Consider the following 20,205-nt stretch of genomic DNA (forward strand, 5'->3'; position numbering starts at 1 on the left):
ATGAACCATGTTTCTGCTCCAGGAGTCCTCAGACATAGACATGGGGGACGAACAGGAGCTGTGCGACAGCCCAGTAGAGCATCTGCAAGTAAGGCTCCTCTGAACAGTCACCGTGCATCTGCCTGAGACGCTGCCGGCTGACGCACTCTTCCCAGAAACCGCTCTACATTTCTGTGAACATCCCGCTCTGTATGCCATCGCAGTTTGAGCCCATCTCCGTGCTGTGTGATTTCATTATGAATGTACAGTGTATGGCTTAGCTTCTGATAAAGTTCTGACTCAGCTCGGCATCATCAGGCCGTGTCAGTTAAAGAGGCTGCAGTGGGTGGATGGATTATACCACCGACCGTATTTCAGCAAGTGCAAGGGTTTGAAAGACGCCTCTGTAGTGCGAGAGAGGAGGACAATCACAGTTTGCCACCACATGGACTGAAAGCAGCCATTTGTCAGCAGCCTGTTGGAAACAAGCTACAGTTTCAGGGGGGTGTTATGTGGGAGAGAAAATTGGAAGTGGAAAGAAAAAGAGGTTTAAGGACGGAGACAAGATTTCTCGACGTTTCCATGGAGTTATACTGTTGTTTCTCACTTGTTACCCAGCAGACGCATGAGGTCAGTTCTTCACGTGTGTAAAAACTTCACATGTATTTCATGTGAAGTTACGTTTGTATGATTGTGTGTATTTTGGCTACAGCTGGTTGCATTGTGTGCAGGCGTGGTTGCCGGCATGGCTTTGTGATGTGGGCTGTAAGTGACCAGGGAGATAGAGGCTGCCCTTTGATGCGCAGGAAGTGCAGTGAGTCCGGCAGGCGGTGATTAGTCAGCGTGATTGTCTCCATTTAGTGTGCGTGTGCACTTTGTCTGATCTCTCTCTCTGAACCACTTCTTTCTTTGTGTCTCTCTCGTGTAGCTTCAGAACGGTACAGGCTCTCGGTCAGATCACCTCCCCTCCTCATCGCCCTCCTCTGCTCTGAGGGCAGGAAGCACCGTCTCCACAGACCACGCCGGAGACATCCACATAACCAGAGCACCAGGCCGTCTGGAAAACCTCCCACCCAGCTCCGACAGGTCTCTGCCCCCTCACCAGGCGGACGGCCCGGCCCTGCGCCCCCAGGACTCCGGGGACCACCTGACGCACAGGAACCTGCCCCAGGGAGAAGTCCGGGTAGATCTGGGAGGAGGGAAAAGGAAGCTGCCCTCTCCCGACCGAGCGGTCAGGCAGTTGGCTCTGCCCCAGCCTGGAAGGGAGAGGAGGAGGGAGGAAGAGGAGGAGGTGGAGCAGCAGCAGCGGCTGACCAGAGCGAGGGCAGAGGGCGCTGTGAAGAGCCCAGAGAGCCACATGCTAGTGGAGAGGCAGGAGCAGAGGGGGTATCTGAGGGAGGACGGACACTACCCCATAGGCCAGAGGAGCAGGACCGTCAGTGAAGGTGAGACTGAAAGCCTTTTTGAAACTTTTATTCTGCTTCCTATACTCATACGACTCTGTTGCTGGAGATGTATAACTTTTTTCCTTCCATGTTCTCTTATTTTCCTAGTGTAAACTTACATTTTCCTTTTGGAAAAATAACAATTATGTTTTTCCATAGTATCATACTTTGCAAAGACTTTTAAACCATATACAATTTTACAAAATCAGACTGAAAGAGAACAACACTGGTCTGTTTTTTCCCGGGGTACAGTCCGACATACATCTCAAATATATATTAACTACATGTTTTTATTCTACTCGCAAAAGTTGATTTCTTTTTTGCAAAAGTCATGTCATTCATGAATGTTATTCACAAATGTGTGTGAGGAATAGTTTTGATGAGTGACAAACTCTAAAACAAAACAACACTGATGAAGATTGAAACAGACTTTAAATATTGAAAGAGCAGATTGTAAGATGTGGTGTCCATTTCAGTCAACAACCATTTCTCAGTCAAACACATTTCTAACATATGTGGTTTGTGAACGTCTTACATTCACGTCGTGTTTTGCCCAGCCATCTTTTTTGTCTGACCCAAGGTAGATCTGATCAGAGAGAGTAGAAAAGTGTTTTATGAAAAGCCGATAAAAATCTGCCTGTGTGTCGAATGGGAACAGAGGGATGGAGCAGGATGGATGCACAGACAAAGATCAGAGTGTCACGGTATCGACAAGAGCGCTCCAGTGTTGTTTATTATATTAGATTAGAACTATGACAGGGACATTTAAAGTCTCTGCTCTGCTTCTCACCGCAGCAGTAAAGCCCCTTCGTCACACTGGCTCTGCTGCTGAGTTGCTGAGCTGTGCCTGGGATGTATGTTAACTCCTTTAGTCCTGGACTTTCCAGAATAATGTGTTAATTAACAGGGTGTATCTGAGAAAGTTTGATTGTTAGATCCATTTGCAGAATCTATATCAAAATGCTCTATATTTTACTTTAATCCACCATGAGAACCTTGTTACGGCACCCACCCATGTAGTTGCTGTCCACTTATTGACTCTCTCCCTTTTGTGCGCGCTCGACTGCTTGTGCTCCACAGATCGGCTGGAGTCGACTATGCTAACATCCAGAGCAGCATCAGATTCCCTCAGGACGGCGTGTCAGCCTCCAGCCGCAGATACACACAACGACGACATCGAGTTTCTGTCCGAGCACGGGGACGAAATGAGCAACGCGATGTCCGCCAAAAAAATGTCCATCAGAGAGAGGTGAGTCTGCTCAGCCATGTTTTAGACTTGGAGTTTGTGGACATTTCTTTATATATACAACTACTGTCAAACTTTTAATTTCATTTGCGTGCAATTTATATAATCTTAGCTTTAAATATGCTTCTTGTGCCACTTCTTAAGCCACTTAAAGAAAAAGAAGATCCTTTTTCATTCTCTGCTCAAATGTGAGTTAGATGGAAACAGAAAATTGGATCATGAGGACAAGACAGGGTGAGTTGTTAGATTTTTTTCATTTTTCAGCCACTGCTGCTGCTCTGCTAAGTTCTCAAAACTAACGAGAGAAATAAAAGAGCAGCACTGTGCTGGATGTGGAATCAATTTACATTTAATTCACACTGATGCCCTTAAATGTCATTAAACGTCAGTGCATGAGGCTACCAGAGCTAATTTAATGAGAAACGTAGATATCATCAAAAGCAGTCCTGTACGGACGCACAAGCTTCACATTGCAATCCACTTTGTTAACAACACAACAGGCTTCCAACTGTCTTTTTAGTATTTTTAGTTCTTGACTTTGTTTTAAGGGGGAAAAAGTTATATTACAGAATGTATTCATGCATTTCTGTTTGTATTAAGTTGTTAAGGCTTGTGATGTTCAAGGTTTAATTTAATGTCCACAAACCTACTAATGAGCACAATCAACAAAATGTTGGATTGTCCACAGGTACTTAACTTTTCTCTCACTTTCAACACAGAGCCTGATGGTTTTTTCTCAGCTTGACTTTTTTACTTGGGTCATAAATGTATATTATTTATTAGTTTGGACTCTGGAAACCTTTAGTAAATATATACTTTTCAAGCAGGAGGAAATAGCGCTTCGGTTGGGAACTACTTTCATCTGAGTATTAATACACATCCGTAGCATATTGGAGAGCATTTCCTGCAGCAGGACGGCGTGTGAGTCAGTATAAATAATAGTGTGTGTGTGTGTGTGTTCATGGTAGAGAGGCTGCCAGTGAAACAGTGTCTCACACTGATGTCTATTGTAATGGAGCTCTATGGCACAGAGGAATATGATCCATCAGCTTCTGGATATACTCACAGTACTTACTGGCAGGAGACATTATTAGTTGGTGTTGTCCTTAATGGAATTTATTCACTACATAAAAACTATGGAAAATCATCAGACTCATCATTTTAAGTAATGCAAACTACTGATGATAGGTAGTATAATCATAGCTGTGGCTCAGGAGTTGGAGCAGGTACAGCAAGTGCTGTGTGTGCGTGTGTGTGTGTGGTTGTGTATTGGACAGGTAGTATAAAGTGCATTAAGTTTGCATTAGGTTAGAAGCTCTGTGTGAATTTCTCTCTACCATTCACAGCCTGAAACAGAGTCAGTTTTCACCATGAGCCCAGTATTGGATTTCCCACCAATAAATGATTACATAAGTCTGGTTATGTCACATTGTGTTGGCTGTCACAGTCGTCTGGTGTGACTGGGAAACACTGGGCAGCGATCACACAATTGACTGATGACATAATGGAATCACATATAAACTGCTGTTAAAGGGTTGTGTTCCAGTCTGCTCGTCGCACTTTCTGTGACATCCAACCCCCCCCCAACCCATACCCCTCTACGCCGTCTTTGAATATGTTCCAGTTTCAAAGCATTTCACTGGAGGCATGGTCTGTATCCCAGTTACAGCTGCTGGCTTGCGTTCACTCTGAGGCCGAACAGGACATCGCCTCACTAGGTCACAGAGGGGTGGTTGTAACAAGGGGCAGGGAGCACTGCCCAACACCCTGACCCCCCCGTCTCTGCCCTGTTTGGAGATTAGAGCTCCATAATCGAACGTCTGTTCTCGTCACACTATAGAATACTTCAATTTGTGATACCATAAGACTCCGTATCCTGGTTTCCCTACAAAATGTGAATTCCTTTACATGATTTGTGGCCTCCCCAGCATCTAGCTCCTTTTTCTACACTTCACTCTCCCAGCTCCAGTCACACAACCTAACGTCTCTAAGTGATGTTTATGTCTAATTGCACTCCAGAAGTCTCGAGTGTGTTTATCCGCGATCCAGACCTCTGTCTAACTGTGGCTGTGAAATGACACACTGCCTGCCTCTGTTTAGTGTCGGCTGTCTTTTCTGCAAACTGACCCGGGGATTAAAAGCCGCGTGGGAACATCCCTGTTTTGTGTTGGCCTCAGTGTTGTGACAGAGGGTCGGAAGTTTTGCTGAGCTCTTAACTTTAGCGTGAGCCTGTCTACATTGTACTTTTGAACAAGGTTATTGCACAAAAATTTGTGGTGTCAAACTTCCCTACTCAATTTTTTCAAGAAATCCTATCTCTCAAAATGTCAAAATCTTTCAAACCAGTTCCGCAACCTTTTTTCCAAATTCTGTTTAACCACAGTAATATTTTTCAGTATAAAATGGTATCACAATGTTTTGTTGCTTTGCAGCGAAAAGATTAAATATTAGCAACAACAAAATAAACATTTATTATTATATTACATTCTAGAGTTTTAGATAAGCAACATTTTACAAAGCTGTTACACCTTTTTTGCACATTAACATATTCCAATCTATTTATTGAATTTATCCATTTAAATTAAAGTCTTTTTTGGTAGCCATTACTGGTTATGGTTGAAAGAATCAGTCATCAATTTCTTTGTAGAGCACAGGGTGAATATATGAGCTGGGTTTCTTCCTCTTGAGATCCCCAATTTTTTCATTTATTATTTTAATGAACTGTTCCCCTCTTTCTTCCTCCCGCAGAGTGGCCTTGTTGAAGAAGAGCGGCGAGGATGACTGGAGGAACAGGATCAATAGGAAGCAGGATTTGGCGAAGGTGGCCATGGACGAGCAGCAGGCTCAGCTCTGGGAGGTGGAGCAGAGCTTCAAGAAGAAGGTAACCGCCTGACGTGCACACTCACTGCTGAACGAACACAACAGACGAGCCTGAGATGCTGTAATGCCGCCTGCGTTCATTTCCTGTGAAAAGGACGATAGAGAGGCCCAACAATATTGCTTCATATTCCCAAATTGACTTTAAACAAGTTTGAAGACACAATCTCCTTCACTGATCAGCCTGTAACTGTCATTCCATTACTTTAATAATGGAATCAGCAACATGCCACTGAGGTTTCACATTATGACAACATGTATTTTCTTGGTCTTAAGAAGAGTTCTTGTCATTTCTGATTTTCTTTTTCTGACACTGAGTTCAAAGTCGAGAGAGCCATTAATAATCAGGTCTGCAGAGAGACATGGTAACAGTTCAGGATATCTCTAGACAGAGAGGTTGTGTATTGTCCGTGTTTCTGTTGTCATCTTTTTGTCTCTTTCTTCTTCTCTGTGACATTAACACCTGCTGCATGTTTTTGGAGGTTTGAAAGGTGTTGAGATCTCATCTGCAGTTATTCCAGTCATGATTATATTATATGGACTTTAGTATTTGGATCATTTACGCATGTTTTCATGGTGCAAACTGATTAAATTCTAAAGAGAAATGTAAGGCTGCCAATATTGAATGGAATTATTTAGTCAAATTTGATTTTCCACTTGTGTGCAAACATGACAACATTGAATACAAAGTAATAGTGAATGAAAAACAAATGTAATTGAAATTGTAAATTTACTACCAAAATTATGAATACGAACTCGACCTGCAAACTATTTCCGGTGCTACTGAGCGTAACACTGCCCTAAGGATAATGAAATTGAACTTTAAAATATATTTTTCCTTTTCTTATTGCAAATTTTACTCTGAATTCATTTTTTCTAAAAGCACCTGTTGGTTTTAAGTGTGAGAGTCAGTGACACTAACAACTGTCCACTATAATGTGTTGTCTATGTTTTCTCGTGTCTGGCTTCAGCCTTTCTCTCCACTGAACTGCATGTTGCATGTAACCTTTCATTCTTCTGTTTGCCTTTGTCTCCACTTGCATGTCCTCTAACTGAAATAAATGTAATTTCATCCTCTGCATGCTGAGTGTGTCTATGTTTCCAGCTCCTCTGTGTTTTTTTCAGGGAGGGTTGAGGTGGGACTCTCCATGTGCCTCTCTGTTTAGACATATCCACAACAGCTACCATGTTTCCAACTGCTTATCAGTGTTTGTTCAGCTCCACTCAGCAGCTCTGTCTGTATCTGAACTCTGGCTTTCAGCTCATGTAATGTCAGGCAGATTCTTGCTTCGATGGTTTTGATGCCTTTTTGAGTCACTTTCTGGATTTCTGTCTATAACAACACGGAAAATAATTATTTCTGATCGAGTTGAAGAGATTTCCAAGTGGAGATCAGGAGTAAGGACAGGGGATCTTGTTTTATCTTGGTTTTGTCCCATTCATCAGAGTCAGTGGACACAATTCAGTCTGGTTCCTGAGCAACATTAAAGACGAGGCAGAGACTAGCAAAGATGTCCCACATATGAAGGCCTGTCAGTTTTTTCAAAGATCAAGTTCAAACTAATTTGACATGACACACAGATTTGTTATACTGCACTTGCATGGTACAAAGACGTTAAACAGCCTCAGGTTTGTTTTCTACAGTGTAGAGCCCAAACCAAATGAATTCAAAACTTGGCCGCACCCTCATTACTCAATAAAGTCAGATTTTAAAAAATGAGCAGCATCAAACAAATGCCAACATCAGGGCAAATAGAAATCCATCACTGATTTCACCGGGAGTGCCACACATATTGTAGTCCTCATATTTTCCTCCGCTGAGAGGAGCATTTCAGAAAGTCCAAGTTTTGTGTCAGAAATGTTTTTTAAAGATTTTTATCTAGTGGGTCATGTGATTTGGCCGCGGTACACGACCTTCAGAAACCATGTCCCCTCTCACCTGCGGTTGCTTGTCTGTAGGACGATGAAGCGCTGATGATGATCGATGAGCTTGCTGTGTCCGACCAGCTGTGGGTAAGGCCAGTGTGCGAGGCCAGAACCACACACACACACACACAAACAAACACACACACACAAACATGCGGTGGTGTTTACAAAAAAAATGCATTTACATTGGATTAGTAATCTTAGCTGAAAATCTTAAAATGAATTTCCTGACTCCTTACACGCTTGATGAATACACCGTTTTTGTTGTGTGTGTGTGTGTTCATGTGTTCATGTGTTGGTATTAGTGATGGTGCTCTGTGTTACAGTCATGGTGATGGTGTTGTATAGTGATGGTGTGTGCTTCTCTAATTCCCCCCCCGCCTGTGCTCAGTGGTTTTCAGTGGATTTCTCTCACACTGTGGATGTTTTCTTGGTGCTTGTGTGTTAAAGTTTCCCGTTTAATTATTCATCTCTAATTACATTTGGTGCAGGACTCTAATCACTATCCCTGTACTGAAATATCAATGACGGGAACTGTTGTTGACATTTAATTCAAAACAGTTTGCCTCCCTTCTCTGCTCTGCCTCCTGTTTCCTCTCTACTTCCTCTGCTCAGGTCTGTTGTTACAGTTGAGGTCATGTCCCTGGTCATATTTCTCTGAATGCAGGGTAATAACAGGAAGAGAAAATATTGCACATAATGGTTTTTAGAGCGGATTATAATATTCAAGCATACTAAATATCTTCTAATTATACTTTTGGAGCATGTAGCAGCCTGTTGGTGGAGAACAAAATGGAGCTGAAGGCCGAATGAATAGTAGGCGAATACCCAACAAATGGTCAGACACATGAAAATTTACTTTTACTGGATGTATAACTAAGTAAGTATTTACTCAAACGTTTGCCATAGCAACTTTATAAGTGGATAATATCCGTATCTACAGTTTGGTTTGCTGCATTCAAGTCACCAAAATCAATCAGGTAACCTGATAAATATAAATAAATGTTGTATTCTCCGTCCAAATTAGATATAAGAAACGTGAAGTGTGATTTTATTTTGAAGGGGTACTTTAGTGCTTAATGTCCTATTTCCATAATGTTGAGGAATATGTGATATTGATTTAAAAATAATGATTAAAATAGGAATAGCCAAGGTAAGAGTATCTTAACTCACACTTTCTTGTATGGGTCAGGTTCCAAAAACAATGAAGGCAACATTTTGAATATGGAAGTTCAATAGTGTCTTTCAATGGGCCCTTACTGCAATGCACACTTGTACAAATCCTAAAGACTGGATAACAACCATGTTGCTCAAACTCTCCAGCCCCAGTTTATAACGCAGCATTTCACCACCATCTCCCTAAACATTTCTGGCAAGCGACGAGCGTCATGTTTAAAATCAGTGAACTGACCCTTTAAAACAGTTCACTCTGGTATTTATTTTTTTCCAGTGACCTCAGTATGAAATAATAAACTCCACCCTACAGCCCCACAGCTGCTGTCCTCTTGATAATATCCTGTGTGTGTGTTTCCTCTATCTGTGGCCTCCATAGGAGCCAGCTTTTGCCTTGACTCTCTCTCCCGAGCCTCTTTTTCATAACCTTTCCCCTGCTGATTCCACCAGTCAGGTACGAAGCTGCTCCAGATCCCTCTGCCTGCCTCGCCACCGCCCTGCTCCCTTCAACTTGAAAAATCCAAATGCAAAATCACAAACACCATCATTCAGGCAAATGTTTTTAAAAATTTTTATAAATGTATTGCAAGAGAGAATCTATCAAATTAAATGTACAAGGAGCAAGGATTTTTAAAATTAAGACATTCCTTTGTTATTTGGGACAGTTTCACGACAAATACTACAAATACTTTAACCTCTCCACTGCCTCCGTTGCGTCTTTTGGCCAGAGCTCATTTTGATTAATAATGCCCAGCAGTCCTTTAAAGCCACACTGCCCCTGTTGTATCCATTCAATATCCATCCCTTCCCCAAAGCTTCATCACTGTGCCCACGAGGACAGCATGGCAGTCCCGGCAGCTTTTTTACGAAAACTTTTTCTGACATATACACGGCTGCTTTCTTATTTTTTCCATCTTCATCTCATGATCCTCATCCTGTTATGTCATCTCCTCCTCTGGTTGTGAAGGCCCCCAGTTCTCCCAGACCCATGCAGGTGGATGAGAGACACCCCTGGAGACGGAAGGTGACTCACTTCGTCAATACAGTGTACAGTGCTCTGGCAAATACCTCACACCCCAACCACCCACTTCCAAGTGGACATGCTGAACAAAGTTTCTGAAAACACCAAACGAGTCGCAAAATAGTTTGATACTCTGAAAAAAATGGTCTGCTACCCTCTGCTTCATTGTATTACCTAACATCTTGTTCATTTTAACTTTATGAAAGATACTAAAATATTTTAAAGTTCAATTACTGGGATTAACGTCTGCTCTCATATTCTCACGCAACCAGAAGAAGAGAATAAAAATGAATTATTCTCCTTTGGATGTTGTTAAAAGGATTAATGTGCTTCATGGTTATTCGTTGTCCCCCTTTGGTATCCTTGGTATCCCTTTGTTGCTTGTGTGTTTGTGAATGTGGCCCCTTGTTTGGGCAAAATACTACATTTAATTACCGTGGATAACACTTTAACACGGTTGAACACAGCCAATAACACAGTAAGATGCAGTCCTGGTTCCATTTTGATTTAGTTTACCTATAACAGAGCTTGTGTACTTGTATAATTAATCTAAAACATCTACCAGAATATTTTGGGACAAACTCGACATTCAACAGTCCAAATTATTCCGGTCAGCTTCAGTCTTGTTTGATAATCAGGGTGACGGGTCTCTCTGTCTATCTGTTTGCTGCAGGGCTCACATTAAAGATAAATTGCACAAAGTGGTTTCTGGAATGCATCGGACATCACTGTTTGAGGCTATATAACAGTGTTCAAGTATCCTAAGGTAGATTACTCCGATGACTAAGTATTTATCATAACTTTCCTCGTCTCTTTTCTCAGAGAATAGCCGAGGCTGAGATGGAGTGCCAGAGCATCGAGTCCCACATGTCCATCCATGAGAGGAAACAGCTTATAGTGGCCCAAGAGGAAGCCTGGAAGAGCAAAGGCCACGGGGCGGCCAATGACTCCACCCAGTTCACCGTGGCTGCACGCATGGTGAAGAAAGGTGAGAGGGCGAACTGAACCCACATGCTTTCTCTACCATTCTCTCTCTGTCTCATATATACATGCACACACATGCTGGACTGTCTGTAAGTCCACAGTCTCGGCTCAATGCTCCGAATCCTCCAGAGCCTCGATTTGCTGGTTGAGGAAAATGAGTCTCCTCCCGCCATCAGGCCCAGACACACCAGACCAGTGCTCAGAGGCCCTTTGCTCAGGCAGAAAATACTTCAATGGTTTTTGTCTGCAGTTGATGGAGGGTTTGATTTGTGTTTTGGGGGAATTGTGGGTTTAGCCAGATTATAGCTAATGGAGCCACATTAAAAACAGGGGCCGTATCCAACTTTTCAGGCATCATAGACAGTGCTTCTGTAGAGTAGCTTTAGATCCACGTTTACAGTGTTTGTGTTGTCCAATGTTACAGATGTAAAGAAACTTTGGCTACCGCTCCGTCATTACTCATGTCTGTGTTTTTGGACACCATTTTTTAGTATAGTCCATAGTTATGTCTAATGACTAATGAAAAAACAACAATTCATCAGTTGCAAAAGAGTAACCAGTGTAAGCATGTCATGCTCTCTGGGTGGTTGAGTGCTTATGTTTGTCTATGTTCCTTCATCAGGGTTGGCCTCCCCCTCCGCCCTCCAGTCTCAAGCGACATCCAAACCTAAGAACAGCAGCCCTGCCATCTCCAAACCACAGGAAGGTCTGTCGCGCTCTTGTTTTTGTTACTTCACATTATTTTATTGCCAAACTCAATAATTTCATAAATACTCTGGTTAGCTGTTATAACTTATATGACACTCTTGGGCTATTGAAAACTGGAGAGTTCAGCAGCTGCTCAAATCTGATCTCGACATAATGACCTGACTCTGTTACACCCTCAGCTGAGTCCACGCACAAATCCCAAACACAGATAACAGTAATCTAATTCTGAACAGAGTATTGTATGATTTCTGATTCTGAACTATTGAACTGTCAGTTTATCCACCCATGCTAAATTTAGATTTTGAATGAATTCTGCGTCAGATCTGTAATGGATTTCCTTTGCTTCTCTTTCAAAAGACATGGAGGAGATGTCTGATACTGAAGGTTTATTCCTACTTTTTTTTTTTATGTTGCACTGAATGCACCGTTCATCATCATCACCAAAACCACAAATTTCATCCACACGTATTGCTGTGATACTTCTATTAGGTTACAAAGCCTAATAGAATTTACACCATGGGATAGTGTTAACTGTGAATATGCATGAGTCTGAGTAGCAGAGGATTTCATGTTCAGTGACTGTTAGCTTTGTTTGCATTAACGTCATTGTGACTGTATGTATGATCATCATGCCCATATGAAACAGCATCAGAGTGGCTCCCTAAAATACAACCTAGCTGTATGGCTCTAACACCTCTGTGTGTGTGTTGCAGAGATCAAGGCCATACCCGATCTGAACCTGGAGTCGGACAGGAAGCTGGATAATCTAGAGTCATTCCTGGGCAAGCTCAATAGTAAAGGTCAGTCCTGTTCATCATACTGTCGACAAGTTCATCAGGTCTCAGCTTGGGAATCCGACCGGTCGCTCTGTTCAAATAATAGAAAAAGGAGGCCACATTTAAGGAATCACATCTCACTCTTGGCTCATCTTTAACTGAGACCAAACTCGATGAACTGAATAAAGTGTTCCCCAGTTCATTTAGAGATGAGACAATCTGTTAGTGCATTTCTAGGCAGATATTGCATGACTTCATATTTTGCTTATTTAAATAATAAGTATATAAGAGTCCCTGCTTATGAATGAATGACATTTTCAGGTAAGAAACCTTGTTATGAAAATATATTAATGTCCTATCATTGTCCATTGGTTAATATTCCAGCAGAGTTTAACTAATTAGAGCTCCAACTGCAAAATAAGTTTTCAAGTTCATCAGTGATGCTGAGACCAAAAATCTTTTTTTTCTTTTATGTGAGTGCGCTTTAACTCTAGGCTCCCTCTCTTACATCAGATTCTAAATATCATGTGATCATCTCACTCTTTCTTTAACGGTCCCGTCAGGTCTAAATAAAACCCCTTGAGTGCACTCTGTTACTAATTCTGTAGAAGTAGGGAAGTAAACAACAGCTGGACTTCCGTACAACCTCTCCATTACATGACATGCACCAGCTTTTGTCCTCCACATTGTGACCGGTACATGTAACTCATTTCCTGCAAATCCACTGGTTGTTTGTTGACGATTTAAAGTCTGTGCAGAAAAAGCAGGGTTTCCACAGGGGATTCAACAAGTCTTACATATAATAATCCGAATTTATTACTTACAAAGTTAACATAACGCATGCTAGGTCTTATAATGCATTATAGGTCCTATGCATTAAGGTAAGTCTAAATGTTAATGTTTATTCAATGTTACTTCTAAAATTAACTAAATAGTTTTCTTTATTTTGTTTTACAGCGAAACGTCAACTTCCTCAAGGATTCAGATATTAGCTCACTGTTATAAAACTACAAACAGAATCAATATGGAACTGATAACAGATTGCTAACCTGTAGTTTTAGAGATAATGTAGCATTTTGAGGGTTATTATCTACTAGGCTGATACATCTTGTTTTTTATTACGGGGAAGTTTCAGTAATTCTAGGAAACTACAGAAACCCTAAAAAAGACTCACTGATTATAATTAAAACATGTTTTAATGCATTCACAGAAGTAAGATACTTACTATCTATACTATCTATTACTAGTTACATTAAGGGACCATCAAAACAATAATAGATCTTATTAATTTGCTATGTGATGTTTGCACAGGCTTCAACATATGTTCTGCAGCAGTAACTAAAGTGAATTGATGAAGTGATAATTATGATCCTGACCCAGTCTTGTCCCCTCCCAGTGTGTGGCCTGCCAGAAGCTACCATCTCAGTGACACAGAAGAAGGTGAAGGAAGTGATGACCCTCGAGGATGAAACATTCTCCAAGTTCTACCGCCATGTGGAGGAGTTCCCCTCGGTCACCAACAAGGTGGAGATAGACGACGACTTTGATGCCATCTTTGGTCCGCAGGTGCCAACGTAAGCTCTCGCTGCCAGACGTCAATTTTAAGTAGAAACCCTGACTAAGCCATGAGTCTGAGGTTCCTTCCTGTCAATCGTGACCCTTCACCTCTGACCCCCTCCCAGGCTGACCTCGGAGATGGAGCAGCACAAGCGAGCGGTGCGCCCGACGCGTAATGTCCCGTCGTCCAGGAACCCTCTGAAGATGCTGGCTGCCCGGGAGGACATCCGACACGAGTACACGGAGCAGAGGCTCAACGTGGGCCTGCTGGAGAGCAAGAGGATGAAGGCTGAGAAGAGTGAGTGGCAATTTTGGGCCTTGATATCTTGCCTGAATGGGAAAGACTGGGATCACACCCCAGACCTTCGAGTTAGAGGGCGACCGCTCTACCCTCTGAGCCACAGCTGCTGTATATTAACATATATAGATAGAAAGGGTGGAAACAGACAGGACAGACAATCAATCAGAAATATGGACGTTTGGTGAACAGTCATGATGGAGCGCAGTATAGAAGAAATCATTGTGGGTAAAGATGAGTTACTTTAATGATGGAAAAGATGGGGGAAGTGGTGGTTTCAGAGCAAAATACGAATGAGGAAATTATATGTTGAAAAGTTAGTGAGACAAGAATAAAAAAGTACGGAGAAAAGGAATAAAAATAATAATTGAAGGATAGAGATAAAAAAAAAAACTGATTGGTCTTTTTTATGCCTGACTGTATTATTCAATCTATAAATAGTCTCTCTGTGCTGTAAATGAATCCACTGAAAACTGGCTCTAAAACTGACCCACAGACTGTTTCCTGTCATTGTGCAGAGCAGTCCTCATAGGATCAGGGTTGTTTTTGAGCTGCATGTGTTTTTTGGGGGGGGGAGACACTCAAACTATCACTGTATTATTTGTTGCTTTCACATTTAGACCTTTATTGTCATGCCTGACAGAAAGTGTTGTTTTATTTTTGACTTAACTGTGTATGGGCTAAATATAAAGATTTAATGTTCTGTGTTATGACCCTTCTCTCTGTCTCTTGTCCCCCCTGTCTCTCCCTTTGTCTTGTTCCATTCAGTGAATAAAAACTCTGGTTTCTCTGAGGTGGCTCTGGCTGGTCTCGCCAGCAAGGAGAACTTCAGCAATGTCAACCTGCGCAGTGTCAGCATCTCCGAGCAGATGTCCAACAACAGCGCTGTGCCTTACAAGAAGCTCATGCTGCTGCAGGTCAAAGGTCAGTTGCTTGCATGGGCAGCCTTCTTCTATAGTATGTAACAGGTGCATCTGCACTCACCACACTGGTCTTTTAGTATCTGTAGTTTGGGGATGGTCTATATTAGATTAAAGCAAAGTTATTCTGGGCATTGACTAGTAGAGAGAGAGGTATTTCAATCAGGGGAGACTTGTAGAGAAACAAGTGAGAGTGAGTAAATTAGATTGAAATTACATTTGTTAACAGAACAATAAACGTTGGTGCCTAGACACCAGCAGGGAAGTATATCGCGTGGAAGCAGAGCCATGACACTAGGGTTGGTGATGAGGGATGAAGCATGAAGTTCCATGAAGGCTCCTGATTGGATGGTTTGAAGTAGATGACTAGAGTTGAGGTGGGTCACTCGTTGATCCTGGTACTGAATTCACAGCTGAATGAGAGGAGGGAGAGAGTGTGTTTTCAACTTTGACAGCTTGCAGGTGATTGGCTCAAGTAGAGGGTGTCAGGCTGTGATTGGATGAAAAGAGATAATGAGCTGTTGGAGTTCAAAGATAACAGGAACCAGCCAAAGTCTAACCTCAGGGTCCATGTCTAAATTTAGGCTTGAGAGTGGATTTGAATCCAATGTTCTTCTTGTTTTGAAGAGACAGCGCTAACTCCTGTGCTAACATTACATTTCAATTCACAAAATGAAGAAACTAGACCAGGGGTGGGCAAACTTTTTGACTCGCGGGCCACAATGGGTTCCAAAATTTGACAGAGGGGCCGGGCCAGGAACAGATGGATGGAGTGTTTTTGTGAACTAATATAAATGACATGGAAGTATCATTACATGAAAGGATTTGGCCTTTACCAAGTAGCAAAGCCCTTATTTGCAAGGAAATTTAACAAAAAAACGCCTTCAGAGAAAGGCTTGCTAGCCTTTGCTATTTCGAATGCTCCCCAAAAAACATGCCTTGGTAGATGACTCTTTAATCGCAGTTTATCTGTGAAAAAAAATGTTGCTGAGTCTGTAAATTAGTTGCCAACCTCTGAGCTGCAGCCACCCATTCTTGCGTTGACTGCTTGCTAGCGTAGTTAGCATGCTTCGTAGCAAAGTGACAGCTGATGTTGTACTCCATGAAAACTGCGACAGTTTTTCGGCATATCAGGCATACAGCCTTCGATTGGACATCAGTGAAAAAGTATTTTGTTGTCGACTCTGTGTTAAACCCTCTGCACTCATTGTCCACTTTTCGTTTCCTTGATCCTCTCATTTTACAGAAGGGCTCACAGGGCAAAGGGAAAAAGTGAAGGGAGATCATGTGCCCTTTCGCGCACTATACACCACACTCCCAGGCAAATTTAATTAAGCTGACGCTTTTATCCAAAGCGACTTACAATAAGTGCATTCAACCCCCAGGGTTCAAACCCAGAACAACAAAAATCAAGAAAGTAAGATTTCTTCAAAAATAAAGCAAAACTACAAAGTTCTATAAGTACGTGTCATTTAAGTGTTCAAAATTGTTAGTTTCAAAAAAATAATAATTTTAAATTATTATTTTTTTTTTTTAATTATTATTTGGACAAGTTCGGCGGGCCGGATTAAGAAGCCCAACGGGCCATATACGGCCCGCGGGCCGTACTTTGCCCATGTCTGAACTAGACACTCAGTAGAGCTCATACCTCCACCAAGGCCCAACAGACCCTCCAAATAAAATAAGCTGGTCCAAATTTCGTACACATAGATATAAGTGCCTTAAACGTGCCTGCTTTTTTTTCTTCTAGTTCCATGAATTATTCCCTGAGAAATCAACCAAAATGTATTTCTTTTAAACCGATCCGCCCCCTGATGAGTTCTTCCCTTATCCCCATACCACATCCTTTCAGCAAGATTCATAGAAATCCATCCTGTTGTTTTTGTGTAATGTTGCCTAACAAACAAATGGACAAAGGTGAAATCACAACTCAGAGACCACATTTAGAGGTTGTCATGCTGTACTGTAAGAAATACTGCAATCCTCCAAGTCCTGAGGGCACCCACCATGAATAGACAGGTTTTAGGATGCAGCTTCTCTTCAGTACTACCTTGTTTTTTTGTTGACATGTGCAGTATGTGTGAATTGGTTTCTAGTGATTCTATTCAGTTGCTCGAGTATACGGAAAACCAGACAGTGAGTGTTTTACTCAAATGGTGCTCGAAGGCCGTCCTTTCCAGAGGATATCTAAAATAAGTAACAAGAGTGGGTCTATTTCTGTGTCTGTGCGCCTCCTCTGCAAGTGTGGTGGTGACAGCTGTGGCTCTAAATCATTCCCCCTGGGTCACCTCACACCCTCCTGGACTGATCCTCTCCTCCCAAACACCACAGCGTGTAACCCGGAACAAATCCATGGTAAACAGGGGAGGCCACATGTGCTAGGAGGTCGATTGTAGCACTTTTACTTCAGAGTACATTTGTATATTTGAACATTTGGCAGTTTCATATTAAGATGTTTTTAACACAAACTGGTGGGTACATGACAAAGCAGATGCGTTGACATTCATACACGGTGATGGCTGGCTCACACTATTATAATAACCCAGTCACGGTGACAGTGATCGTCTGAGCTGTCACTAATGAGCCACCGGTCTGTGTGTTGGTGTAAAACCAGGCCGAAGACACGTCCAGACCCGGCTAGTGGAGCCCAGAGCGTCCTCCCTGAATAGCGGCGACTGTTTCCTGCTCATCACGCCGCACCACTGCTTCATCTGGACGGGAGAGTTTGCCAACGTCATCGAGAGGAACAAGGTTGGTCACAAAACATTGGAAAACAGGCTGGTTTGATCACGCTTCATTAGAGTCACATCAATAAGTAAGTGGGGCGAGGCTGTGGTGATGTGTCGCAGCGTTCACTTGCAGGATGTAAACGCAGCTGTGGGAGGAAGAAGTGTGTCAGGGCAGAGCGTTAATGTGTGTGTGTCTGTGTGCGTGTGTGTATCGTGGGGTTGTGGCAGGAAACTGACACAAGACAATTGTTTGTCCCAGACCGACTGATGACCTTGGCTGAGCAGAGCACTGACCTCAATCTGAAGGAGAGGAAAGCTTTTGTTTAGAGTTTAGTTCATATTAGGGACAAAAGTTTAATTCTTGAGAGAATTGAACAAATAGTTTCCTCTTGGGGCCATGTTGAAGATTTTATATTTGCTTCAACAGGAAGACATCCATCATAAACGTATGAAACAAACTTATTATGTTTTTCTATTTTTCTCCTCTCAGGCTGCAGAGTTGGCCAACTTCATCCAGAGCAAGAGAGATTTGGGTTGTCGTGCCAACCATGTGCAGTTCATCGAGGAGGCTGTCAACACTCAGAGCCACGCTGCCAAGGAGTTCTGGAAGATTCTGGGAGGACAGTCGACTTATCAGTGTAAGGATTCATATCAGACGTGGGTTGAAACTGGAGAAAACCGGACTTGAATTACTGAAATGCAACATCCTTCTCCTTGCAGCTGCAGGAACACCAGATGAAGATGAGTTGTACGAGGGCGCCATCGTGGAGACAAACTGTATTTACCGCCTGATGGACGACAAACTGGTCCCAGACGATGATTTTTGGGCCAAGATGCCTCGATGTTCCCTCCTCGAACCCAAGGAGGTCAGACAACATAGATTACCCTAAACATTTAAAATAGGTGGACATGTAAATCAAAACTATTTAAAGTCCGTATGTGTGTTTTAAAATGTTGAAATGCTTCCCCCCAGTGGTCATACAAATAAAACTCTTTCCTGCGCAGGTTTTGGTGTTTGACTTTGGCAGTGAGATGTACATATGGCACGGGAAGGAAGTGACGCTTGCACAGAGGAAGGTGGCGTTCCAGCTGGCCAAGCACCTGTGGAACGGCACCTTTGACTTCACGAACTGTGACATCAACCCGCTGGACCCAGGAGAGTGCAACCCACTCATACCCAAGTACGGAAACACACACCACAGCTCAGAATAGACTTAGAGTTTGACTGGATGTTAAATTGCACACCGTCATTGTTGCCTTTGCAGAACTATAAAAACACAAACTAGAATGATGCTCAATAGAGCGCATTTCTCCGTCCACATAAACCATATTTAAACTCACTAGATTCAAATTTTTATTGGACCTGCACCAAATTGCACACACTGATAAGTATCATTCCTCTTAAAATTCCAGATTTTTTTCATCAAGATCCAAGAACCATTCTCTGATAAATAAACAAAGAGTTCAAAGGGAAAATACTGTATCCGCCCCCTGATTCGGATCTGCACCAAATGTTTCTGATCGATACCTCATCCTTTTATCAAGTGGTTATCTACTCTGTTATTTTTGTGTATAACTGCTAACAAACCAACAAACGTAGAAGAAAACATCCTTTCTTGTTCATGATTTTGGTCAGTGTGTTTGTATCTAAAGTTGAAATACCAGATAGTAACAAGTAGTCTCCTCTACGCCTTTAATGACAGAGGTTTGTCACTGACCGTTAATTCTTAAAAATATATTAAACCTGCAATGCAATTTGTCACAATTTGACATTTGGCAGTAATGACAAAAAATGCACAAATGCAGTAGTTGGATAAACTTCTAATCCATCAATAAGAGTGTGACTAGTCTGAATTTATTTTCTAAACTCCCTTAATGCTCTGAATACTGTGAATAATGAATGGATACTGAGAACATTTTTGCTGATTGAAGCTCTGGTATTGTGTCATTGATTCACTGTCTCCTCCTCTCCTGTAGGAAAGGTCAGGGTCGACCTGACTGGGCAGTGTTCGGCAGGCTGACTCAACACAATGAAACCACTCTGTTCAAAGAAAAGTTTGTGGACTGGAGCGACTCCAGGAAAACCCCCAGCCCCACAAGAAACACCAACAACCATGTCACTGATCAGAAGGTACCAAAAGTACTTTACTCTAAAGCATGAATCATGTCTTTAATGTGACATAGAGGATGATACCAAATCTGTACCTCTGTCATCCCTCCTCTCCTCGCCGCAGGAGCCGTCAGCCGCCGATCATCGCCACGCGTATGACGCCTCCCTGATGCTGCATCCCCATGAGGCACCGGTCTGCTCCAAACTGGATGGCTTCAATGTGGGCCGGGGCTACGGCCTGGTGGAGGCAGAGGACTGGCGGAGCTACAAGATCAGCACTCAAGCGGTGGAGGTGTGGCACATCCTGGAGTTCGACTACAGCCGTCAGCCGCACCAGAGCATCGGCCAGTTCCACGAGGGCGACACCTACGTGGTGAAGTGGAAGTACATGGTCAGCACTGCAGGTTAGTGTTGGGTTACAGAATTACAAAATTTTTGCAATATTCTACATTTAAC

The 20,205-nt window shown here is 42.5% G+C and overlaps 1 protein-coding gene across 1 annotated transcript in view; it reads left to right on the forward strand.

Moving 5' to 3' along the window:
• The window catches only part of svila (supervillin a), a 52,609-nt gene that overhangs the window by 26,856 nt on the left and 5,548 nt on the right, over positions 1-20,205 (forward strand). Inside the window, exons 15-34 of the mRNA XM_061094145.1 lie at positions 23-88; positions 908-1,424; positions 2,505-2,673; positions 5,419-5,551; positions 7,507-7,560; positions 9,026-9,100; positions 9,614-9,670; positions 10,490-10,655; positions 11,274-11,357; positions 11,717-11,743; positions 12,073-12,159; positions 13,532-13,709; positions 13,818-13,990; positions 14,759-14,914; positions 17,525-17,661; positions 18,130-18,277; positions 18,360-18,505; positions 18,645-18,820; positions 19,617-19,770; positions 19,874-20,153. Coding sequence (XP_060950128.1) covers positions 23-88; positions 908-1,424; positions 2,505-2,673; positions 5,419-5,551; positions 7,507-7,560; positions 9,026-9,100; positions 9,614-9,670; positions 10,490-10,655; positions 11,274-11,357; positions 11,717-11,743; positions 12,073-12,159; positions 13,532-13,709; positions 13,818-13,990; positions 14,759-14,914; positions 17,525-17,661; positions 18,130-18,277; positions 18,360-18,505; positions 18,645-18,820; positions 19,617-19,770; positions 19,874-20,153 — 2,983 coding nt within the window. The remainder of the gene's footprint in view (positions 1-22; positions 89-907; positions 1,425-2,504; positions 2,674-5,418; positions 5,552-7,506; positions 7,561-9,025; positions 9,101-9,613; positions 9,671-10,489; positions 10,656-11,273; positions 11,358-11,716; positions 11,744-12,072; positions 12,160-13,531; positions 13,710-13,817; positions 13,991-14,758; positions 14,915-17,524; positions 17,662-18,129; positions 18,278-18,359; positions 18,506-18,644; positions 18,821-19,616; positions 19,771-19,873; positions 20,154-20,205) is intronic.

This window comes from Limanda limanda, chromosome 20 (genome assembly GCF_963576545.1).
Source record: "Limanda limanda chromosome 20, fLimLim1.1, whole genome shotgun sequence".
In the NCBI taxonomy this organism is placed as follows: Eukaryota; Metazoa; Chordata; class Actinopteri; order Pleuronectiformes; family Pleuronectidae; genus Limanda; species Limanda limanda.